At 30.5% G+C, this 26,142-nt stretch overlaps 4 protein-coding genes across 4 annotated transcripts; all 4 read right to left on the reverse strand.

Annotated features, from left to right (window-relative positions):
• Positions 1 to 73: 73 nt before the first annotated feature.
• On the reverse strand, positions 74 to 1,424 carry LOC124910628 (transcription factor DIVARICATA-like). Its single transcript, XM_047451298.1, has 2 exons — positions 804 to 1,424; positions 74 to 475 (listed from the first exon to the last, which is right to left on the reverse strand). The coding sequence occupies exons 1-2, from the start codon at positions 1,229 to 1,231 to the stop codon at positions 115 to 117; spliced, it is 789 nt and encodes a 262-aa protein (XP_047307254.1). The 5' UTR covers positions 1,232 to 1,424; the 3' UTR covers positions 74 to 114.
• Positions 1,425 to 9,850: 8,426 nt separating this feature from the next.
• LOC124910458 (probable sugar phosphate/phosphate translocator At3g11320) lies at positions 9,851 to 12,655 on the reverse strand. The gene is made up of 4 exons (XM_047451101.1): positions 11,785 to 12,655; positions 11,160 to 11,263; positions 10,857 to 11,085; positions 9,851 to 10,356 (listed from the first exon to the last, which is right to left on the reverse strand). The coding sequence occupies exons 1-4, from the start codon at positions 12,232 to 12,234 to the stop codon at positions 10,207 to 10,209; spliced, it is 933 nt and encodes a 310-aa protein (XP_047307057.1). The 5' UTR covers positions 12,235 to 12,655; the 3' UTR covers positions 9,851 to 10,206.
• A 3,219-nt stretch (positions 12,656 to 15,874) lies between these two features.
• On the reverse strand, positions 15,875 to 17,585 carry LOC124909882 (11S globulin seed storage protein Ana o 2.0101-like). Its single transcript, XM_047450512.1, has 4 exons — positions 17,288 to 17,585; positions 16,936 to 17,195; positions 16,374 to 16,823; positions 15,875 to 16,261 (listed from the first exon to the last, which is right to left on the reverse strand). Exons 1-4 carry the CDS (start codon positions 17,583 to 17,585, stop codon positions 15,875 to 15,877), a joined length of 1,395 nt encoding a protein of 464 aa, XP_047306468.1.
• A 3,153-nt stretch (positions 17,586 to 20,738) lies between these two features.
• LOC124909883 (zinc finger MYM-type protein 1-like) lies at positions 20,739 to 22,916 on the reverse strand. The gene has a single exon (XM_047450513.1). It carries the CDS (start codon positions 22,914 to 22,916, stop codon positions 20,739 to 20,741), a length of 2,178 nt encoding a protein of 725 aa, XP_047306469.1.
• Positions 22,917 to 26,142: the final 3,226 nt, after the last annotated feature.

Consider the following 26,142-nt stretch of genomic DNA (forward strand, 5'->3'; position numbering starts at 1 on the left):
TTATTTATTATATCCTTGTTTAAACGCAAGGAAAAAGACAATAATATAAATATCGATTCAACATAAGTGATGATGAGCGGATAAAAATGACCAAATGTGCTAGAGTTTTATGACCTAATATGATAAGGAAGCCATTTCAAAATGATTGTCCCAATTTGAGCTGAAAAGTTTTTCCATTTCGTTATTGTTCGAGTGAGCCCATTGAACCGGTGTTGTAGCTGTGACAATAGACTTTGTCAATACCCGAAGAGTTTCGTTATTGTCCGATATTATCGGGTTAGAATGTGTGAGATGCACAGTTGTAATGTCGTGAATACTAGGTCTTCTCTTATCTTTTCCACCTCCCGATTTCAATCTTATGAAGTACTTTTGAGCATGGCTTGCTACTTGAGTTGGAGTCTTTGAAATAACGAAATTCCTTGAAATACTTCTCCATTCTCCTTTTCCATACTTTTCAAGCCCCATCAAAAATCGCCTAAACAAAATATTTTAATTAATAATTCCACATGATAAATTGATTATCATGAACAATCTTGATGTTTTGTAATGGATATTTTATTTTTAATTTTAAAATTTATACAATTTGAATTTAGAAAATGATCACAACTATAACTTTTAAGTAATAATTGAAATTAGAGAGTTAAATTTTATGAGGAAAGATAGAGAACGAGAATTTGATATTCGAGAGGACGATAAGGTAACAAGTTTCGTGTTAACCCATCATTTCTCGACACCATTAATGACATTAAATTTCTCGTTAAAAATATTGTGAAAGATAAATTTAATTAGAAAAAAGAAGTTACCTATGCTCTTCTTCTGTCCATGGAACTCCTTTCTTCCTATCATGATCAGACGATCGATCTATAAAAGATCTCTTTCTAAACTTCGTCTCAAATCCATGGCGATGATGGCCATTAACGATCATCGAAGAAGACAAGTAACCAGGAATCGGAACCAAACCAGCTTCAATTTCACAAAGATCCGCTTCCAATTCTGAATACTGTCTCTGTACATCGAAAACCGTCTTTCCAGGTATCATTTCAGCTATTCTCTGCCATCGATCCGGTACCGTTTCATCGTATCTCGCAAGAGCTTTTTCAAATTTCTTGTTCTCTTCCTTGGACCAATTTGATATGCCTCCTTCTCCGTTATTGTCTTGCATCATCGTCATCATCATCGTCGACCAATTTGAATTGGAATCATACAAGGAAGAAGGATTGAGTGTTTCCATTTCAAATTTCAAATTTCTAAATCCGATTTCAGAAAATGAAAAAGACAATCATCATTAGTTTGAAGCTTGTCTATAAGTAATTGGGGACAGGCGTCTTCTTTACTTACTTTCCCACTAATCATAATAAAGAGAGATAGATAGATAGATACCTGCTAAGCTCATGACGATATCAGAGAGAAAAGAAATAGCTTAATCAAACCTTATTCTTTTTCCTTTAATATAAAGTAGGATACTTATATTTGCTTTTCAAATAATTGTATTTAAATCATTTATTAACAATTAGAATTATGGATAACAACGAGACGGATTGGGTAGAGAATATATCCACATTTCTGTGGAGATTTTTTTTACTACCATCTCCGTTCTGTTCGATTTCGGGGATTCATCATGTCATATATTATTTTTTTATAAAAATATATAAGCTGGTGTTTTAATATTATATATATATATATATATATATATATATATTATAATTTAAAAATCTTATAAAATATGAAAAATAAATAAATAAATATATATATATATATATTAATAATGTTATATATTTAATTGTGTTTATGAGTGTTTGAGGCATAATGATGACGAGATCGGGGCGAAGTCTGGCAGGGAACACAAATATCATCCCCGTCTCATCTCGATTATCTATATGTCAAATCGGGAAAAGACCGTCCATAACAGAAAAAATTGGATCGAAAACCACGTGACAAATTATAATTGTCACCTCTACTAAGAAAAACTCAAAAAAATTGAAGTAATAGAACTTTGATGCTAATTACCTAATATTCAGAAGAAAAAAATGAAAAGATGAAATTAAAAAAAAAAATACACGTGGTTTATTGGAGTTTCACGAAATCGGATTATTAAAAATAATGCGATATCATGTGCTAGAACATGTTTTTAGTTGTAAATGTAAGATTTAGAATATGACTGTATAATAAGAAATTTGTTATAGATTAAATTTGGTATGAATTAGAAAAATATTTGACAGAAGATATATATCCATTAGATTTCAATGTAGCTGGACCTTTCATAATGAATTATATGAATATGTATCTTGAAATTAATTAGTGATTTCTTAGCTAGATTACTATTCATATTATAACAAAAGTGGTTATGTATTTGTAAATTTGTATTTATGTTATTTGGAGCTTTAATATCCGTCTAGTTATATTCAATTGATTTAGAGCAAACACGAGATTGATATCCGATAAGATTCAACTCATTTAAAATTGTTGAGTGTGTTTAATTGTAATTTATTTATTTCAATTTATCCATTTTTTTGTTAGATGATCATATTTAAATAATTTCGTTTCTTGAATTGTCTTTTATATATATATATATATATATATATATATATATATATATATATATATATATATATATATATATATATATATATATATATATATATCATGATTATTTGTATTAAATCATTAAAATAATTGAAACAAATAAATATTTACTACTTAAGTTAAAGATAGACAATTCAATATGAAATTCTAATCTTCCATCCTCTATTAGAACCGTACAAGTGTTTATATGAAGTTTTTTTTCTTAAATTATTATTTTGTTTTTGAAAACTTAAATTATTATGCTAAATTATTGAGCTTACAAAATTTTAAAATAATAAAAAGTTTATTTTTATCACTTTTTATGTTTACCATTGAATCGTTAAAAGTTTTTAACCATCTAAACAGTACCACTTTTAATAACTAAATATACGATATTTTCTCTCAAATTATAAAATAAAAAGAATTAGAGTTTTTGTCAACCATATGGAATACGACATGCATCTTTGTCTTTGGTGCCCATTTATTGTTCCAAAATTGAAAGATAGTGACCCGAGTTTATTACTAGTTGAACATATCTTTCACATTAAAAATAAATTTTCGCAACTCGATTTTTCTAGTACATTCAAGAGTGTAGAAGGAGCATATGGGACCATCTTCATTTGTTTTTTTTTTTGTGTTGCATTTAATTAGATAGAAACAATAGAATATTTTCTATTCTATGTCAATTTTATTTTTTATTTGAAACAATATAAACATTATTATATGTATTGTTACATTTATTTTGGGATGAAAACAACTAGATTCTTTCTTGCTTATAGCTATCATTGCCAGATGTCAGTTGTTGATTGAGCAGAAAGATATACTAGACATGTCAAATCAAAATAATGTATTATTGGTGATTGGTGTAAATAAAAATCTTGAATACAACTATTAAAATAGGAAATGATTGAATGAAATGGAAATGCTTTTTAGTGTTACACTTTAATAATTAAACCACACAATTCAATAACTTTGTATTGCAATAATGAGCAATGATGTCACATTTTATTTGAGTATTTTTTTTTTTAATTTAATAAGTCTTGTTATCACTATTTTTTAATTTAATTCGAAACTTATTTCTTTTAATTTATAAAGTTTTAAATGAAAATTGAATATTAAACATTTAATCTTTAAACAAATTATTCTACACTTATTACTTTTAAAATTTCACATATAAATAAAATTTATATTTTATTTTATTTTCAATTTATTTTAATTATAATTTATTTTTTATAGAAAATTATGAACCTTCTTCCAACTTAAATATTTTTAGTAGAAATCCAATATAAAATTTTGTTCATTTAGTCATAAATTGTTTCCACCAAAAGTTTGAAAAATAGGGAAAAAATAAAGTTTCTAAAAGATAATTTTTTAATTAATATAGTCAAAAAGGTTATTTGAAACTAATATTTTCACATAATTATTTTTTAAAATCTTCAAAGTAAAAAACAAATTATTTTTTATTTAGTAAGAAAGAAATATTATTGAATTAAACTAAACTTTTTAGATAAAGAAGTTAATGAAAAATATTTTTTTTGGTAAACTTTTAAATTATATTACTAAAAAAACTCAATTTTATTTATTTTGATTTAAAAAAAAAAATGGCATACTAAATAAACTTTAAATTTGAAATGTAATTTGCAAATTAATTTGAAATAACTAAAAAAATAGTTTGAAGCCAAATAAGGATTATGTGATTTTGAATGCGTAAAAGTTAAATTTTCATTTATTATTGTACCTAAAAAAAAGTTTGTGGTTAATTTGGATATTTATATAGAGAGAGAAGAGTAAATAGTAATTGAGTCGGATTGTGGGTTGACCCGTTAATAAATTTAAAACGATATTTTTTAACCAATTAGACTAATAAGATTCAACTTTTTAACTAACTAATATATATATATATATATATATATATATATATATATATATATATAATGATGCTTAATTTTTAAAGTGTTCGGATTGCTGGGTCGAGAGATGTTGTTAATTTGGATATATATGTGAAAATAAATGGATACTTGGGTCGGATTGTGAGTTGACCTACTCATAAACTTAAAACGATTATGTATGTTTCGTACTTGTAATCTAACAAAACAAATACAATCTTTTAACCAAGTGTGATTGAGATGTGGTTTGTCGAGTAATAATGTGCCGATAACAATTGAAAGTAGTTAAAAAATATAAATCAAATATTTGATTGACCAAAGTGTGAGGTCATTATGTTAAATATTAAAAAATATGAATTAGATATTTGATAGACTAAAGTGAAAGTGTAAGGTCATGAGATGAGAGGTTAATTGGAAAAAAAAAGTGAGAAGATGTGTTATTTTACCGAAATGAATAAAATGTGAAATGAGAGTGTTCTATTTTTTATTTTAATATATTATTCGTAATTTATTAAAAATTTTAAATATTGAATACATACTATTATAATTTTAAAAAAATATATTTTATTTATATTTTATATCGTGTGGATCGCACGAGAATTTTTCTAGTTTATTATAATAAGTGTTCTTATCTTTATCTTTGTAATAAAACATTTTAAAAAACATTTAAAAGAAATATCCAAACATTCCAAGAATAAATTATTTATTAGAGTTATGAGTCTAGGACAATGGACGCGAGTCTAGAGTCGCGAAAATCCGCGAAAATAAAAAATATTTTTTTAATCACCGAATATTTTCTACTCTCACTAATTAATTTTTCTCTTTTATAATTTAATTTTTCTCTATTATGTATATAACTAATTAATTTATTTTCATTTTTTCATTATTCATGACTAATTAATTTATCATTACTTTATAATGTACAAACAAAATATTCATTTAAACAAAATTAATCGAGAAATGATTGGGAGAGAAAATTTGAGGGAGTGAATGATGGAACCATTTCCTGTTCTACCCACCTTTCAAACAATTTTTCTCAAACTACCCACATTTTCATTCACATTTCCAAACTACCCACCTTTCTCTCTCTAAATCATTAATCAACCTTTTAATTACACATCTTTTATATTAAATCCACTAATTATTTTATTTTATAAATACAAATATATATATATATATTTTAATATATATAATTAAAATTAAACATTATAAATATAATTCAAATAAATATTATAAACTAAAATAAAATATTATACATTAAAATAAATTAAATTACATAAAGTTTTAATATTATATTATTTATTAAAATAAAATAATATATATTATATAAATATTAAAATAATACATATATTACATAAATATTAAAATAACACGTATATTTTAAAGTTTATTGTAATTTATTTTATTTTAAGTTTTTTTTAAATTAATACTTTTATAAATATTTTAAGATTTAGGTAATTTATTTTAAGATTTAGTTTATTTTATTTTATTTAAGGTTTATGTTATTTATTTAATTTTAGTTTATAATATTTATTTTGATATTTAATTTAGTATGTTTAGTTTTAATTATATATATTATATTTATAAAATTAAGTAGAAATAAAATATACGTGTTGTTTTAGTATTTAATGTAGTATATGTATTATTTTAATATTTATATAATATAATATATTTTATTTTAATATATAATATTAAAGGATTAGGTGATGATTTTTGTTTTAGTTTATAATATTTATTTGTGTTATTTAATTTATAATGCTTATTTTAATTATATATATTATAATTATAAAATTAAGTAAAAATAAAATGTATGTGTTATTTTAATATTTATGTAATATATATTTTATTTAATATATATTATTAATTTTAATTATATATATTTATATTTATAAAATAAAGTAATTAGTGAATTTAATGTGAAAGATGAGTATTAAAAGGTTGATTAATGATTTAGAGAGAGAAAGGTGGGTAGTTTGAGAATGTGAATGAAAATGTGGGTAGTTTGGGAAAAATTGTTTGAAAGGTGGGTAGGACAGAAAATGGTTCGTGAATGAGGGAGGGAATGATGTGGCGCAATTTGATTAGCCAAAAAAATAATAAAATTTATCTCTCTTCTCACCTTTTATCTTTTTTCAACTAGTGATGTAGTGACACATCATTCCCTCTCTCAAATTATCTCCCCTATCACTTCTCTAACATATATATTCATTCCACATTTTATTAGTTCATTAAATTTTTTTTATTTTTTTTATTTTAAGATTTCATTATCGTCTACAGTAAATGATGTGTTATCCTTTGATTATATTAAAAATTTAATATGAAAGAATTTTAAGATTTTCAATCCAATCAAGAATATACATCATTCCCTACACTTTTTTGTCATTATATTTCACGCTCTTTTATCATTTCTCTAATTTTAATATGCAAACAAATTTAAAATATAACACAAATCATATCATCTCTAAAACACACCAATAACAAATAAATTTTGACTATTAACATTATATCTTTCAAATAGTAATTATACCTATTTAGTTTATATAATAAACACTCATTATAAGAAGTTAATATTGACTATTTTTTACATTAAACATTAATTTTATCTAAGTAATTTTATGACTTCATTTTGAACTTACTTATTTTTACTCGTATCCAAATTAATTAATCTTGTCTATACAGCTCCTCTTTCTATATAGACTCGATTCTGAGTATTTGTTCGTGTGTGTACGGTAGATCTGTCTATTGTAGACAAGGCTCGATATTTGTTTTCAGAGATTTGGGTCCATTAGCCCAATATCTGTCCTTTTATATTCCAAGCCCATCACTTAATCAACCAGATAATGTGTATTACTTTATAAGCCTGACCCAATGTTTATTTCTTTATAGGGATGAGAAAGAGTAACCATCCCGACCCAATCAGGTCCTTGAAAAAGTGGAAAGGATCTATTTCGGGTGCTCAACCTCGTTACTTCTCTCGAATCGAATATGACTAATTCCCGCGGGTTAAATATATATTTATATTCATATTTAATTTAGACCGTATAATTAATTTAATTTGACTTATATAATTAATTAAATAACAATCCATAATAGTTATTATTTAGGTGATAGGAACATTTTATAATTGTAAGTAAACTGGATTGAAAGTAAAAAGTTCTGGTTACCGAGTGGTTAGCTTATATGTTTGTTTACACCTTGGCCTTTCAAAAGTTCAGAAAACTCGTAATGGTACCTCGCAATTCAAAAGTCTTTACGTCTAAAAAAAAATGAGCGTATTCTTTTCCTACTATACTAATTCCTTTGACATTTTTGTTTTCATCTAATTTTGGATAATATTAATATTTGGTGTATTCTTAACTTCTTAGGTTTTTCATAACAAATGTGTAATAATATATTTTTAAAATTATTTGAGAAAATTTAAAACATTGTAAAAATTTAATGCCAATCTATATATATATAATAATGCTTAATTTTTAAAGTGTCCGGATTGTCGGGTTGAGAGCTGTGGTTAATTTGAATATATGTGCGAGTAAATGGATATTTGGGTCAGATTGTGGGTTGACCCGCCCATAAACTTAAAACGGTTAAAAATAAAATTTAAAATGCTATAGGTATGGTTCAAATTTGCAACATAACAAAACAAGTAGAACCTTTTAACCAACTAGGCTAATAACACTTTATATTTTAAATTCAACCCAAAATTTGATAAACGCGTGACATTTTAACAATATAAGTTTAATTTTTTAACTAACTAATCTATATATATATAATGATGCTTAATTTTTAAAGTGTCCGGATTGCCGGGTCGAGAATTGTGGTTAATTTGGATATATGTGAGAGTAAATTGATACTTGTGTCGGATTGTGGGTTGACCCACCCATAAAAATTTTACCGTAATATTTTTTTCACGGTTTTTTATATTATTACTCGTGCAAATGCACAAGATACATGCTAGTTATTTATAATAATAATGTGTGCAATTGCGCTATTAAAAAGCAAGAATTGGGGGCATACATGGTACCGAACAAACGCATTGAAAAAAATAACTACAGCCTCCACCTGAATGTCCTTCGCCAATACAATGTTTTCTGCAATTTTTGTCCAATATACATATGCCTTTGTAAGTGCCACTCATAACTGTGCAGGACATTACTTGACCGTTTTCTGAAAAAATAAATAATCGATATTATTTTCCTTACTAAATATAATCGTCTTTAAAAATAATATTATATAACTATTATAAGTTATATAATGAATAAACTTACTAGAAATAAAAAGAGTCAACACCAAAACAAAAGCAAATAATAATTTGTCCATTGTTAACCTATAATGATAATGTGCTCCAGTCTTAGAATGATTTGATCCAAGAATAAGATGAAATATGTAAAGTTAATTTATAGGAAAAAGATAATAAATAAATAAAATACATTCTTAATTTTTTTTATTATATTATTATAATTTACTTTAATAAAAGATTTTTTCACTGTCAATCACACTTATCTCTTTTTAAATTGTAGAATATATGCAGATTCTTACAATTCCTTACAGATACTTATCAATTATCTTTAATAATTTTATAAATAAAAGATTTTTTCACTGTCAATCACACTTATCTCTTTTTAAATTGTAGAATATATGCACATTCTTACAATTCTTACAGATACTTATCAATTATCTTTAGTAATGACATGGCAGTTTATCTTTAAATAATTATTCATATAAATTTATTGTCATTTTTTTTTTTTTGTTAATGTATTTATCTTTAATAATAATAATAGACGGATCCAGAATTTCGAACTAGGGTAGGCTTGAAAAAATTTTAGGATGAACTTAAAATAATAACGAGAAAATTTTTAAAAAAAAAAAGTATATAAAAGTAAAATTTTATCATTTTTTTAATAATTAGATAAAAAATAAAATGAATTATATTGTTTTTTTAAAGAAATTAAGGGTAATGTCATATTTATACCGTAAAAGATTTTTTTTTTTTTTTTTCGGGGTGAGCTTCAACCCACCCGAGCCCCTACATAGATTCGTCCCTATGTCAGAGTATTCTTAACATGTTTAGCAATTATCATGGAAGCTTCTAATTCTATAATATGTTAACTTAATTTAAAATGAATTAAAATTTAAAGAACATCTAATAAATAAATTTATTTCAAATAAGCATTGGGTAGTTGGGTAACAATGCAAAATTATTTAAACCGGGAGTCCATGAATGGAAGAGTAGAATTATAATTTCAAATTCTTATATTTGGATAAAACTTGAGAATATACATTTAATTCAATAGGAATTACAATTTAAATTCCAATTGTTAACTTTTAAGTCATCAGACACATTTCAAATGAGGCCAATTCAAATTCTGCCCGAACCGAAAGTTTAACAAGTTAGAAACAGAGAGGATAATAGTAAAAGATTATCGATTTCATTAAGAATTGCTCAATGTTGAGCAATGTAAAGAACACTGTCTGTATACATGTCAATTCTACAATGATTTTCCATAAAGAATATAGAGTCCAAACAAATTATCGAAAAAAAGGGAATTTCAAAAGTTGGTGTTAATCGTAGTAGTAGTAGTAGTACTAGTAATAATAATAATGATGTATCACACCATTTATTTGTTCTAAAAAAAAGATTTCATCTCGGCTTACTGTGGCAGCTACATGCTCACACGATGCTCCAGCAAAAGAAAAAATTGGTGAGGGCAAACTCTCGACCTCCTGAATATGATTCTAATCGAAGTATATCATATAGTTCTTAGGACTTGCTACGCTTTTTTGCTTCGCTGTATAGAACAACACCCAAGACTGTAAGTGAATATCCCATCATTCCAGTTATTGAAACCGGATTCCTGAATATCAATATTGAAACTACAACAGCAACCGCCCCTTTCGCATTCCCAAGTACCTACAACAAGAACAACAATAACCCATTCAATTCAATTCAATTCAATTTCTTCATTCTCTTGCAGCCAATCATATTATTAGTGGCCATATTCATTGTTGGGGTTTTACCAAAATTTACAACTAAATTTTGTTTCTCAATGTGATATAATGTGGATCCATTTGATGAGATATTAAAAACAAATGTGTCATTTAACTTTAAATAAGCATTTAGCATGAACTGAATCCCCAACTTATGTAAGAAGCAATGAAGAACCTTTAGCACGAGAATCAAAAACAATAAGGGTGTGTTTTGGGTGAGGGGAATCGGAATTAGAATTATAATTGAATTACATATGTTACCAAATCACGTTGATTTGAATTCAATTCTTAATATAAATAGACTAACAGAGAAAGGAATTGGAATTAAAACCCCCAATTCGAATTCAAATGTTACCAAATGGGAAAACTTATGTATCACATGACGCTAAAAGATTAAAATCAATAAAGAAAAGAGAGGCTTACCTGTAGTGTTAAAGCACTTGTGTGTTTTGTGACCAAAAAGTTAGTCAGATTGACAAAATATGCCAGAGCAGAGTTGAAGAGAAGATACCAAATGATCTTGATATCCTCCCTTGCTAAGGCTAGTGTTATACCAACTACATTTTTTTCCATAAAAAGTGTAGCCGGGAGTAGAAGTACAACAGCTATTGGAGCCATGTAAAGTAGAAGGTTCATCGAGTTCAACTTCTCCCTGCAACGAAATCAAATAAAATATACTTAGTTAAATTCAATTGAAAAACTGCAATAGAAAAAAAAGTAAAATACCCTTCAGAAGAAAGCAGAATTCCTTGGAGAACAGATTTAAGTGCCCTTGCAGCTGTTGCACCAATGCACATTATAAATCCAAAAAGATGAAAACTTGGCTCACCCTGATACACCATTAAAACAACTAGACCCGTTACTACAATGCCATATTAAATTAGATCAAAGATTGCATCATACATGTAGAATTTGTATTTTGATATTCAATTTATAACTTAATATCATTATAATCTCCTAAAATGTTAAGCAGAAAACATATTCCCCGCTCAAAGGTGAAACAAAAGTCACGAGATCATTGCTAGAGTAACTATCAAAGAATCATGGTGTTTTTACGTGGGAATCAAACAAACGTGTTACGAATCTTGTTGTTTCAAGTTCAAGACTTAATGGATTTACTTCCCTATTATCTTTGCAACCAATCTATGACTAATAATCTCTACTGTCATGGCTAATCTTACAGAGAATTCTAATAGGTGTTATGTGATTTGTTTTAAAAGAGATAAACCCTATTACTTCTTAGAATTGGCCTCTAGTTTATCGCATCTGTCAACAAGAAAACTCCATGAAAAGAACATACAAATGAAACCAACTAATCACAATACGAAAAACTAGAATGAAAAGAACATACCCCACTGGCGATAACAACTCCAGTCACAACGGGAACAAGGGTACAGTAGGTAAGCCAGGCTTCACTCTTGAGAGTCATAATATAAGCAAACACAGCAGTAAAGAATGGAGTTGTAGCACCAATAGCCTGATTAAACGAAACAGGCAAAAAACGAAGAGATATATTGCCACTAACAACAGAGGCACAGAAGACCATACTAAGAGCAGCAATCTTCATAAACTGTACCCTAGACCTGATCGTCTGCATAGGAACCATCTTCATCCAAGCAATGGCTATGTAACTTAGCAACGAACAAGCAGTCATATGACACATGGTTAGAAAGATCGGATACTTGAAACCATAACTGCTTAGCAAGTACTTATTGAGCAGAAGAACACCAATGTTGGAAGAATACCATGAAGTCACGAGTCCGATTGTGAACAGTCGGGTCGAACCCTTTCCTGTTGACATAATTAAGGCTGCCTTTCTACTCTAGGGATTGTTCTGTTATAGGAAGTTTAATTGTAAAGAAGAAAGGGAGATAAAGTGATGGATTGAGGCTAAGGATGCATTAGATCTGAGAGTGAGTGAGAGAGATTAATGATGGAGGACCCGGTGAAATTAGAAAGACGGAAGGAGATCTCAGGAACATCCTGAATCTAGAGATAGAGAAAGATATCAAATCTCCTTCAGAATCCATGGATCTGGCATTTGATTACAGAGAAAACATAATTTATGCAGGAGAGAAATGAGAAAATGAAAATTGATAAATTATCACTCTTGAAGAACAATCAATGAAGAATTTTACCTCTGCAAAATGATCTCGCTAGTTCAGGGAGAGAGAAAGAGGAGAGAGAGAGAGAGGTCGCAATGAAGATGAAGAGAGAGAGAGGTTTAAACCGGTGGGGGTGAACCGTGGACTAAGAGCTGCCAAACTTGATTTTAGTTTTTAAGCTTTGTTTGGATTATTTTTTTATCTTTATAATTTGAAGTCATTTAAGTTTGTTTGAAACTAGTTAAAAAATAAATTATTTTTATTATTATTAAGCCGAAGGATCAAATTGGGGTTTGTTATTGAGGTCAATTAGAATTAGGATTTTTTTTTTTAATTTAAGCCTCAGAAATTGAAATTCAATTTATTGGTTGATTGATCGAAATAAATATTAAATCGTTAGCGTTGATTTACTAAATTTTAGACAGTCGTTCGGTTTGAACTTTTAGAAAATCAGTATGATTCATTATCAAATACTAAAAATAGTTGTCAATTTTAAAATTAAATTAAACCTAGGGTCTTTGTTTGTCAACGTCTCAAAGTCCTGGTCGATCAGTTGTAGGGCGTCACTAGCCCTGTCTAAAACGACCGACTCGTATTGTAGTAGGTCGCAGGCCTGGAGGAGATGTACAACGGGGTGGTAAAGTTACTCTCATATAGTGATCATTTACATTAGTTCTACCAAGTGCGATCCATGTTGATTTTGGAGGAATCTGGCTTGGCGAAACGGGTGGCTTCTGGTTCGGCCTTAACGTTGGGTGTAGCTCTTGTCTCCGACGCGTTTGGGACGAATGGGTCATATCGCATGTCATCATGGGGATCTCGGCAGAAGCCAAAGAACAAGGTCTCTCGTAATGGGGTCGATCAGGGTAGTCTTAGTGCCAAGTCCAAAGTAGACATCCTTCTCCCTGGCCGCAACAATGGGCTGGTCATTTAGGCCCACCATCATTGTCTTGGTAGTGGACCTAGGCTTCTCCTCCATTTCCATTTCCAACGGTTCAATGGAAGAGACCTCCTTCCATCTCTCATCTGTCGACGCCACAACAATAGTCGGGTCTCCTTAGTCCGCGTCCACAAGCATACACGACTCAGTCTCCACCAACTCCAACTAACATTGAAGCGATCATGTATACCCATTGTATTATGTCTCCTGATCCGACATGGTACATGGACACGGGTGCGACGTCCCACATGACATCTCAATAAAGTACTCTCGTCTTATTTAAATTCAAACATTAAACATGAATTCATGTAGGTAATGGTAATATGATTCTGGTTTCGGGTATTGGGCATACCACTATTTTTTTTTCGAATCATAAACTTACCTTGAATTATGTTTTAGCTCCATGTTCCTTCTTTTGTTAAAAATCTAGTTTCTGTTCGTAAATTCACTACAAATAATTATGTGTCTATTGAGTTTGATCCTTTTGGGTTTTCTGTAAAGTATTTTCAGACAGGGACACATCTAATGAGATGTGACAGTTAAGGGGATCTATATCCAATCATAACTGGGAATTAGGTGTCGTCTTCTATTTTTTGTTGCTTTGTCGCCATTTTGTGGCATAGTCATCTAGGTCATCCTAACAACTCTAGTTTTGAATCTTTTAGATTAAATAAATTAATTCACTGAATAAACAACATATTTATCATATTTGTCCTTCGTGTTCATTGGGAAAATATGTTTGTTTGTCGTTTAAGGTATCTATTTCGATTTCTTTGTTACCATTTGACATTATTCATACTGATGTATGGACGTGTCTTGTGTTAAGTTCTATGGGCCGTATATATTATATTTTGTTTCTCGATGATTTTTCGTCTTTTTTGTGGACTTTTCCTTTATCTCATAAATCCCAAGTGTTTATTGTTTTCTTGTAATTTCGGACACTCGTCAAAACCCAATTTGAGAGGGATATAAAATCTTTTCAATGTAATAATGGGAGAGAATTCGATAATCATTCGTTTAGGAAATTTGCGTCCACGCATGAAATGACCTTTCTCTTCTAATGTCCTCACACTTCGTCTTAGAACGGCAAGGCCGAGAGATAGTTTCGTACTATCAATAATATGATTCGTACATTACTCACTCATGCCAAGATACCCACCTCATTTTGGCATCATTCTCTCCAAATGATCACATACCTCATAAATATTCTTCCGCGTAAACACATGACATACGTTACTTTGTTACAACGTTTGTACCGCAAAGATCCAATGTATGACTATTTACGTGTGTTTAAGTGTTTGTGTTACTCTATATTTCCATCAACGGCGATTCATAAACTTCTTCCACGTTTTATCCCATTTATATTTCTTGGATACCCACTAAATCACTAGTCATTATTTGTTGTCACGTCATATTTGACGAGTCTCGTTTTCTTTTGTTAAAATTTTAGTCCCCTCCACTATCGTATGATTTTCTCGATAATTCTCCATCACCATATGTGATTCATCATCCGTCTGCATTTTTATCTCCACCCTCACCATTAAATTATTGACATAGATTTTTTTATTTATTTGTAAATGTCACGTAGATACTAAGTTAGCGGCGTTTGAAACCGTTAAAATAAAATTTAACAATAAAAAATTATTAAATTATGATGTTTGAAAGAAGAGATTTAGATGTAACTTAGGCTAAATAAATAATACTAATTTAACCATTATTATTATTGAGTTTTAATATTAATATATATAAATATATAAGTGTTTTGTACTTCTCACATTTCTCACATTATGTTCAAATTCAACAATACATTTCAATTTTTATATATATTATTAAATAATTTGTTAAAAGATATCAACTATTTTTTATTTTATTTTTCTATCATTGCCTACTTAATAAATTTTTTAATTAGGCTTTAAATAAATATATTATTCAAATGAGAACATTTGCATCTTTAATTAATTTCTTAATTACGCTTTAAATAAATATATTATTCAAATGAAACATTTGCATATTTAATTATTAAGAAAATAGTAATTAAACTACAAGAAAATGTTATTATTGTCACTTTAAATATTATAAATAAATACAAAGAAATTGAAAAGTTAAAAGTATTAGTTAATAATATTTATTAAATGTTGAACTCTAGATGAATATTAACTAGAGTTTTCACTAAAAGAAAATATCTATATTTTGATATTTAAAATTGATATTTTGTAATCTAAAGTGTTATACAATTTTTATTATAAGAAGATGTATACTTTATAGAAATATTAAGTGTAAAATAAAAATGTCATATTATTTATTAGTAGTTAGAACTCGAATGACATACATACATTTATTTATTATTTATTATGATTCTCGCATTTATAGATACTCAAACTATTTTTACTACAATTTCAAATCCTCTCGGATTGCCTCTTTGATCGCGGGAAGATCCTCACTTCTTGTCGGTTATACTTTAGCTTTTGTGCCTCGTCTCTCGACATTCGGAAAGCACTCATCACCACTTCCACCGGCATTGCCCGGATCACCGAAGTCTTCCCAGCCAACGGGCTTGATATGGCCCTGTCATTTGTCTTGAACGACACCCACTCTAATCCTTCGTTTCCTGCCAGCTTGACTTCAGCGTAGTTCTGAGGGACGACCAATAGCTGCCCTTGACGGACTTCGCCATTGAAGACGGCCCGGTTGGAGTGACCCACCACTTGGATTCGGCCCGTTCCGCGCAATATGTATATTATGTTGTGGGCGTTAAGAGTCCAGTGTGGAGCCGCCATTGCGTTCTTGAAGTGAAGAGATCGAAACATTGCGTTAGAAAACATTGTCAGTAGCTAGTTTGAGTCTCTATATATATATGTCTATCACTAGCTATTTGTATATATGCTTAATTATTACCTCGTAAAGGACTCCTCTCTCGGCGCTCAATTGGATTTCCTTCAAAATTGGGAGGTTATGACTATTGACGGTGCTAATGCGACCACCCTGAGCGGTGTACACATCTGCTCTCTCTGGATCATCGAGATTTTCTCTGATCCTCATTGTGCAAACGGTTTCCTCGAATCCGTTGTTTCTTGGGCTCCACTCTCTTCTTCTTTCCTCCTCGTACTTGGACGGTCTTTGCATTTCAAATTCTTTACCTACCCTCACAATGAATCCTCTGTTATCATCTTGTCCCTGTAGTCTTGCGGCTGTCTCCAAGTCGACTTGGAAAGATTCCGCCAAAACCTCGGTCTCAAATCCCTGGAAAAGGTTGCCTGAAAAGTTCTCATCTTGTTGTTGTTGACCACTGTACTTCCTCCTCTGTTGCATTTCTGACTCTTGCGGATTACCGGCAAGGAAGAATCTCTACAACACAATTAATTCAAGAAGACTCGTTGTCTAATTTATATATTCTTGCACTTGCACGCGGTTAATAATTTTCGAATATATATTTATATGTGATATGTTAATTAGTTACCCTGAGGTTTTGATCGAGCTGGTTTTCGACGTTGCTGGTATCGTGGACCACCATGAGTTCAAGGTCTTCGTTGCCATCGTTATGGACCCAATGAGCTAGGCCAACTTTGAAGGCAACAATGTCTCCCTTCCTGCAACGATGGATCTTCTGGTGTTGATCCCTAAACTTTTGTGAGCCAAATTGTCCTCCAACATCAATTTGTTCGCTCGATTGAAACGTTTCTGCGCAGCCTGGATTTATGGTGCCAACAATTCCCCTACCTATTCCATTCCATGCATGCATGTTTCAATATTTAATTAGTATTCTAAATTAAATAGTAATAGTAAAATTTAACAAAAGAACAACAACATGCCTTTTACAACATAAGCTAGCAAAGGGGCATTGCTGAAAGTAGGCAAGAGGAGGCCTCCTTGCTGGATAAGGTGGCGGGAGGCGGCCACACCGGCACACTGAATCTGGTCAGAGGTCTGGTCCCAAACATCGGTGTAACCGGCTTCATGCTGGAGGCGCCTGGTAGGCTCGAGAGGGTTGATGCTTTGGATGCGACACTGCGCTTGTTGTTGTTGGCCAGCTTGTCTATAAGCAGAGCCTCCGGTTGTAAGGACCAGGAAGCATAGTATGCTAATTGGAAGTACACAAGAGTTAACCATGGCTATAGATAGCTAGCTAGCTAATTAGGAAGTGGGATAGGAATGAATGAATGAAGAATGTGGATTGTAGGGATAATTTATAAGGTAGAGAAGTTGATGAGAGAACTCCACCTAAGTTTCATATATTTGCATTGTTGTTTGCATCATTGCATTGCTGATTTTTGTTTTACATTATCTTTTGAAGAAGAATTTGTACACGGCAACCTTGGCCAAATTAAATTAAAGCTCATGTCTTCTTCTTGTTTTGTGCATGGTTTTGATTTGTCTATAATTTGCAATAAATAAAACTATTCTATCTCTATAGTTTGCACTTTATTGTTATTTCTGAATGATATAGATAACTCCATTTCATTAATCCAATTTTTGTGTTTTGTTTTTGGGAGCTCAAACCATAAAATTTATAAAACAAGCTAATTTCTAACAATATCTATTTTATTTTAGAAATCAATATTTCTAATTAATTCTAACTTTTTTGTACTTGATGGATGCAGCCAAATTAATCAATATGTATAGCAGCAGCTAGAGACACATACAACCCCTATGTGGAGAAGGGCATGCATGGCATGCATCATGAGCTGGAATATTTATTTAATGTGAAAACCTTTTTAAAAATACACATTTAAAAAAAATAATTTTATTTTAGTTTAACATTTTGATAAAATTTCAATATAAATAACAAGTAATTTCTCAATAATCTTGATTGTATCATTTAATATTTATGTTTTAGTTTGGGTATGCAGTTATCCTAAATTATTTTATTTTATTAATATATTTTTGTGTTTTTTAAGACAAATTCCTTATTTATATATATATATATTTTTTTTAAAAAACCGCTTAACAATATTTTATTAAGAAACCCAAAAAGTGGGAAGATTAACAAACCCTAGTTTTGATTCTAAGATGACAAAACAAACGACTCAAAAATTTTTGAATGGAGATTACAAACCCTAGTTTTGATTGTAAGATGACAAACAAACTAGACAAACCCTAGTCAAATCACATTACAAACACTAATTAAAATATGAACAAATATTACAATCTATCTATCACAACCCGTGTTGTCTCTATGTCCGTCTTTTTGACCATATTGTTTTCTTCAATGTCCCTTCTCTCTATCGTTTTTTATGAAGTGAGATTGAAGTATAGCAGTTGATGATGTTTGTCTGTTTCAATTGTTTAATCTTTCTCTGTATGAACCCGTAGTAATATGATAAAATGTATTTTCTTCAGGATTTCTAGGTTTTTGTTACTACTTTTATCTGGTTCAGTTTTACATAATTGAGGATCAACAACCTTAGTTTTCTCTTCGCTTTTTTCCTATACTATATCTTTGTTTTCATCTTATACCTCTTCCTCTTCCTTGTCTTTAGGTTTATCTTTTTCAGCATTCGATTAAGGTTCTTTCGATCGAGAAAAAGAAAGAGAACTTTTATTCATTCGGAAATGACTGAACTAGCTATAGGTTTAAAAAGTGGCATCATCCCACATTGTATTTGTTAGTGGGAAAAATGATATGGCATGTAGTTTATCAACCCACCTCCTGGGTGAGACAAGTGCAAGACATTCTTATCTCGGCTGACGCGTGTGTAAATCGACAATAAGGTCCGGTGAGTGAAATGAATTTTCCCTGGCTAATGTGATTGGTACTTGTTTTCCCATTACTAATAATATATATATAAATATTCTAATTAATTAAAATACTCATACTACACAAATTTTGTGTTTAAATTCTCTAACAAAATAAAGTAAATGAATAGCAACATCTTGAATGTTTTAAATAATTATTAATATGTATTCTACGTGTTGCATGAGTTTATATTATAAATATTTAAATATTATATTATACTTATTTAAAAAACATATAATTATACTAAGCAATCACCAGTAAAAAAATGATAAATGGCGACCATCTCCACCGATTGGTACTGTTACAACCAATAGGTACAAGCCCATTAATAATATCAATTGGTGGAAAAATCAATCGATATATCCCTAAAATGTCACCATGAAAAATGGGCGGAAATTTTTCTATGCTTATTAGTCATAGTGTCGATTGGTTAATGAAACAACCAATCGGTATTACTCAAGTCATAGTACCGATTAGTGTTTCCACTAATCAGTATTGCCTAATTAATAATCAAACAACCCGAGATCTTCTATTTTCCTCCGAACCCTAGCCTAACAGTCCATTTTCTACTATCTTTTCTTCAATCACTCTTTTACGTCATACACTAACTGTTCATCTTATGTTCATCTTCTCTTCAATCACTTTTCTTTTCCGATGACGGGTAACAATCAAGGATTCACCTGACCCATTCCATTTTTAACATCAAGAATCATGTCTCTATTGTTCTTGAGTTGAAAAACATTCAATACACGACATGGGCAGAGTTGTTCAAGATTCATGTTCGTTCTCTTATGTCTTTCATCACATCATTTTGGCGGTCCTTGTTCTACCTCCGCCATCGACGGATGGAGAGAAAGATACGTGACTAACTCTCGATGTCATTGTCCTTTAGTGGATCTATGACACAATATCATAGGATCTCCTTCACATGATCTTGGAATCGGGCGCTACACCCGAGCAAGCCTAGACACGGCTACATGGGATTTTTCAATATAACTATCATTCTTGTGCGGTTTGTCTCGAGCAAAAGTTCACCACCATCATGGTAGATTTTCCTAGGGTCTTTGTTTGTCAATGTCTCAAAGTCCTGGTCGATCAGTTGTAGGGCGTCACTAGCCTTGTCTTAAACGACCGACTCATATTGTAGTAGGTCGCAGGCCTGGAGGAGATGTAGAACGGGGTGGTAAAGTTACTCCCATATAGTGATCATTTACATTAGTTCTACCAAGTGCGATCCATGTTGATTTTGGAGGAATTTAGCTTGACGAAACGGGTGGCCTCTGGTTCGGCCTTAACGTTGGGTGTAGCCAGGGGCGGAGCCAGGATTTCAAGTCTACCCGGGCTAAAATTATTTTCACAAAAACTAATATAACATGATATTTTTTTTAATATTCCATTATATATTAAAAAATATGAATCGTTTAAGCACAATGAAACAAAGCATGACATTAGAAAAATAAAAAATACTGAAAAGAGAAAAAAAATATCTTAGACTAAAGATACAAAAAAAAACAATAATGACATTACTATTGAAGTTGGGATTTACGATTTTTTGAAATATAATAGTCATCGATAATTGAATTCGTGTCTATACTTGAAACAAATTCCCTCTCAATATAGATAATCATGGAATCGGTGAGAAAATCTTCTCCCATTTTATTACGATAAACTTTTTTAATATGTTTCATAGCAGAAAATGCTCGTTCAGTAGTTGTCGTTGAAACGGGTAGAGTTAAAACTAAACGGATCAACCTATCAATCAAATGATACTGTTCCAACTTTTTTGTTTCAAATAAACCTTGGCACAATTCTGAGATAGTAGACATATTTTGGAATTTTTCATTACAAACTATATCAATCTCAAAATGTAGTAGTTGACTCCTCAAATGATGCATTTCTTGTCTGGTGAAATCCTCGGGATAATACTTCTTGGCGATAATCAAAATTTTGTCGATGTTGAAGTTTTTAAATTTATCATTTGGGTCCAAAGTAGAACTAAGCGAAAGAAGTTCGACTGTATCATCACTGAATCTGAAGTTTAACTCTTCCAACTGAAAATCTATTGCAGCATTGAATATATCATAATGAAAGTGATGCTCAACTGTGATGGTATCCTTTTGTCCACATGAACGACTATATTTCTTATAACAAGCACTCATCTCTGGTATATCAACATCTAATCTTGTGCAAAATGATATGACATTCGAAAGAAGAATATCAAACCCATCATTTCTTAAATTCAAGAGAAGTGCTTTAGTAAAAGATACCAAATTCATTGCAATTAATATATCAATAGACTTTCTTTGTAAGTCACGACTAAGCAAATTTGTGATCCCCATAATTTTATGCATTAAGTGCAAAATAAAAATGAAATCAAAAGACTTCATCACTATTAAAGATCCACCAGCTTCCCCACGCATCGAAATAGAGGAACCATCTTTGATAATATTTTCAAGCACATTAATAGTTGCATCATACATATCTATCAAGCTGCAAATAGAATCAAAATGGGAACTCCAACGAGTAGTTCCTGGTCGTTGTAAATTATCAATCTGGTTAGCTCCTCGTCCAAGCTCACGTTCACCATCAGCAATAGAACGATCAATTTCATTAGCTTGAGCTGACTGTAACTCGGTATTACGTTTTGAAGAAGATGTCATAAGATTGATAATTATCGGTAGATTCGAAAAGAAAAGCCATATAGAGATCTCCTTTTCAGCAGCAGTAACTAATGCTAGTTGTAGTCGATGGGCAAAACAATGCACATAATACGCATAAGGGCAATCTTTAAGAAATAGAGCTTGCAAACCATTAAAAATACCACTCATATTGCTAGCACCATCATATCCCTGACCTCGCATATTATTAATTTCTAGATTATATCTAGTGAGGACATTACATATTTCTTTCTTGAGTGTTACAGCTGTTGTATCACTAACATGCACAATTTGGAAAAAACGTTCCCGCAAAACACCATTAACATTTACAAATCTAAAAATTATAGCCATTTGTTCCTTGTTAGATATATCCTTCGCTTCATCCACCAAAATACAAAATTTGGAATCGCCAATTTCATCACGTATTTTATTTCTGACCCTGTTACCAATAATATGTAGGATTTCCTTTTGAACTTCGGGTGACGTATATTTTGCATTTCCTGGAGCTTTCTCTAAGATAACATTAGTAATACTATCATTCCATTTTCCCAAGAGCTTTAACATCTCAATAAAATTACCTCGATTTTGGGAATCTAAAGATTCATCATGACCTCTTAATGTACATGCTTGCAAACTTAGCCAACGAACACTCTCAATTGTTGCTGTAAGCCTTAATCGATTCTTTTGAATTTGTTCAGAAGATTCTCGATTCATAACTTTATCTATATGTCGAGTTACATTCATCAAATCAACAACGAAATTTGAAGATGTATTGTGCACTGAGTTAGAACCACCCTCGTGAGACAAAAAGGCACACTTACCTCCATCATTAACACATTTCCAACTTTTGAAACCTTCAATTGTAAATGCAGATTGCTGGGATTTACCTGATTCAAAGAGATAACATGGAAAACAAAATACAGCATCCTTCGAAGGAGAGTACTCCAACCATGGGAACTTTTTAAACCAAGAGTATTGAAATCGACGTTGTTGTTTTCCAAATTCAGATCTCGGATACTCCGACAGCATAGATTGATATGGTCTCATTTTAATGTAAGTTCGTCTAATTTCATCGTGATGATTTATAGGATGTCGCCACATAAAAATACGCAATCCAGGATCTCGTTCAAGAGTAGTTTCATCAAACTCAACTCTTTGAGATTTAGAAGGAGATTCTAAATTCTCATCAGAAATTACTGTATTTGGTTCGATTGACTCAGATAATGAAGGATTATCAATTTTTGGCTTAAAAAAGATAAAATATTGCCTTTTCTCTTTCTCTCTGAATTTGACATTAAAAATTGTTGAATGAATTTCAATATAAACCGATAGAATGCACTCCTCCGTTTTGACCTAATGAGTAATAAGAAAGAATTCAAATTTTAAAATATGATCGTGTCTATTATTGTTAGGGACATATTGTTTTAGTTAGGTTGAATAACTAAAGTAATAAAGATTAAAGATAAACAATAAAAATAAGTATAAATTAAACAAATAACTGAATTTAATAAGTAACAGCATTACCTCAAAAGATGATCTTTGATTTGTTGTTAGAAAAGAGCGGCGGCCGCTTATCCAATTAGGTTAAAAAATTATGATTAATATTACTTATATTAATTAGATATTAGGTTAGAAAAGAGAGGCGGCGCTTTTAAAAAATTATGATTAATATTACTTATATTAATTAGATATTAGGTTAGAAAAGAGAGGCTGCCGCTTATCCAATTAGGTTAAAAAATTATGATTAATATTACTTATATTAATTAGATATTAGGCCCAAATAATAGAATATATTAGTGAGATTTATATGTTAGATTAATAAATATATTATAGAATATATTAGTGAGATAAAATAAATATAATATAATATAATATATAATATATATAATTTGTTGGTTGTGGTGGGCCTCCGGGCTATAGGCTATAATTTAGCCTATTAGATAGCTATATAATTTTATATTATATAATATTTTACTACTAACTGATTAAATCCCTCCGGGCTACAGCCCGGGTTAAGCTGGGTGTGGCTCCGCCCCTGGGTGTAGCTCGTCTCCGGCGCGTTTGGGACGAATGGGTCATATCGCATGTCATCATGGGGATCTCGGCAGAAGCCAAAGAACAAGGTCTCTCGTAATGGGGTCGATCAGGGTAGTCTTAGTGCCAAGTCCAAAGTAGACATTCTTCTCCCTGGCCGCAACAATGGGCTGGTCATTTAGGCCCACCATCATTGTCTTGGTAGTGGACCTAGGCTTCTCCTCCATTTCCATTTCCAACGGTTCAATGGAAGAGACTTCCTTCCATCTCTCATCTGTCGACGCCACAACAGTAGTCGGGTCTCCTTAGTCCGCATCCACAAGCATACACGACTCAATCTCCACCAACTCCAACTAACATTGAAGCGATCATGTATACCATTGTATTATGTCTCTTGATCCGACATGGTACATGGACACGGGTGCGACGTCCCACATGACATCTCAATAAAGTACTCTCTCGTCTTATTTAAATTCAAGCATTAAACATGATATTCATGTAGGTAATGGTAATATGATTCCAGTTTCGGGTATTGGGCATACCACTATTTCTTTTTCGAATCATAAACTTACCTTGAATTATGTTTTAGCTCCATGTTCCTTCTTTTGTTAAAAATCTAGTTTCTGTTCGTAAATTCACTACAAATAATTATGTGTCTATTGAGTTTGATCCTTTTGAGTTTTTTGTAAAGTATTTTCAGACAGGAACACATCTAATGAGATGTGACAGTTAAGGGGATCTATATCCAATCATAACTGAGAATTAGGTGTCGTCTTCTATTTTTTGTTGCTTTGTCGCCATTTTGTGGCATAGTCATCTAGGTCATCCTAACAGCTCTAGTTTTGAATCTTTTAGATTAAATAAATTAATTCATTGAAATAAACAACATATTTATCATATTTGTCCTTCGTGTTCATTGGGAAAATATGTTTGTTTGTCGTTTAAGGTATCTATTTCGATTTCTTTGTTACCATTTGACATTATTCATACTGATGTATGAACGTGTCTTGAGTTAAGTTCTATGGGCCATATATATTATATTTTGTTTCTCGATGATTTTTCGTCTTTTTTGTGGACTTTCCCTTTATCTCATAAATCCCAAGTGTTTAGTGTTTTCTTGTAATTTCGGACACCCGTCAAAACCCAATTTGAGAGGGATATAAAATCTTTTCAATGTAATAATGGGAGAGAATTCGATAATCATTCGTTTAGGAAATTTGCGTCCACGCATGAAATGACCTTTCGCTTCTAATGTCCTCACACTTCGTCTTAGAACGGCAAGGCCGAGAGATAGTTTCGTACTATCAATAATATGATTCGTATATTACTCACTCATGCCAAGATACCCACCTCATTTTGGCATCATGCTCTCCAAATGACCACATACCTCATAAATATTCTTCCGCGTAAACACATGGCATACGTTACTTTGTTACAACGTTTGTACCGCAAAGATCCAATGTATGACTATTTACGCGTGTTTAGGTGTTGTGTTACTCTATATTTCTATCAACGACGATTCATAAAATTCTTCCACGTTTTATCCCATGTATATTTCTTGGATACCCACTAAATCACTAGTCATTATTTGTTGTCACGTCATATTTGACGAGTCCCGTTTTCTTTTGTTGAAATTTTAGTCCCCTCCATTGTCGTACGATTTTCTCGATAATTCTCCATCACCATATGTGATTCATCATCCGTCTGCATTTTTATCTCCACCCTCACCATTAAATTATTGACATAGATTTTTTTATTTATTTGTAAATGTCACGTAGATACTAAGTTAACGACGTTTGAAACCGTTAAAATAAAATTTAACAATAAAAAATGTTAAATTATGATGTTTGAAAGAAGAGATTTAAATGTAACTTAGGCTAAATAAATAATACTAATTTAACCATTATTATTATTGAGTTTTAATATTAAGATATATATAAGTGTTTTGTACTTCTCATATTATGTTCAAATTCAACAATACATTTCAATTTTTATATATATATTACTAAATAATTTGTTAAAAGATATCAACTATTTATTATTTTATTTTTCTATCATTGCCTACTTAGTTATTTTTTTAATTAGGCTTTAAATAAATATATTATTCAAATGAGAACATTTGCATATTTAATTAATTTCTTAATTACGCTTTAAATAAATATATTATTCAAATGAAACATTTGCATATTTAATTATTAGGAAAATAGTAATTAAACTACAAGAAAATGTTATTATTGTC

Source organism: Impatiens glandulifera, chromosome 7 (assembly GCF_907164915.1).
Source record: "Impatiens glandulifera chromosome 7, dImpGla2.1, whole genome shotgun sequence".
Taxonomy (NCBI): Eukaryota; Viridiplantae; Streptophyta; class Magnoliopsida; order Ericales; family Balsaminaceae; genus Impatiens; species Impatiens glandulifera.

Excerpts from the sequence above, each read along its gene's own strand:
- LOC124910628 (XM_047451298.1), bottom strand. The coding sequence starts at position 1,231 with ATGGAAACACTCAATCCTTCTTCCTTGTATGATTCCAATTCAAATTGG. Across the intron at positions 476-803 it reads TGGACAGAAGAAGAGCATAG|GCGATTTTTGATGGGGCTTG; the intron begins GTAACTTCTTTT and ends TATTTTGTTTAG.
- LOC124910458 (XM_047451101.1), bottom strand. The coding sequence starts at position 12,234 with ATGTCAACAGGAAAGGGTTCGACCCGACTGTTCACAATCGGACTCGTG. Across the intron at positions 11,086-11,159 it reads ATTCTGCTTTCTTCTGAAGG|GGAGAAGTTGAACTCGATGA; the intron begins GTATTTTACTTT and ends ATTTCGTTGCAG. Across the intron at positions 10,357-10,856 it reads CAAGTGCTTTAACACTACAG|GTACTTGGGAATGCGAAAGG; the intron begins GTAAGCCTCTCT and ends TTCTTGTTGTAG.
- LOC124909882 (XM_047450512.1), bottom strand. The coding sequence starts at position 17,585 with ATGGTTAACTCTTGTGTACTTCCAATTAGCATACTATGCTTCCTGGTC. Across the intron at positions 17,196-17,287 it reads GCTAGCTTATGTTGTAAAAG|GTAGGGGAATTGTTGGCACC; the intron begins GCATGTTGTTGT and ends GGAATGGAATAG. Across the intron at positions 16,262-16,373 it reads AGAGAGGAGTCCTTTACGAG|AACGCAATGGCGGCTCCACA; the intron begins GTAATAATTAAG and ends CTTCACTTCAAG.
- LOC124909883 (XM_047450513.1), bottom strand. The coding sequence starts at position 22,916 with ATGAGACCATATCAATCTATGCTGTCGGAGTATCCGAGATCTGAATTT.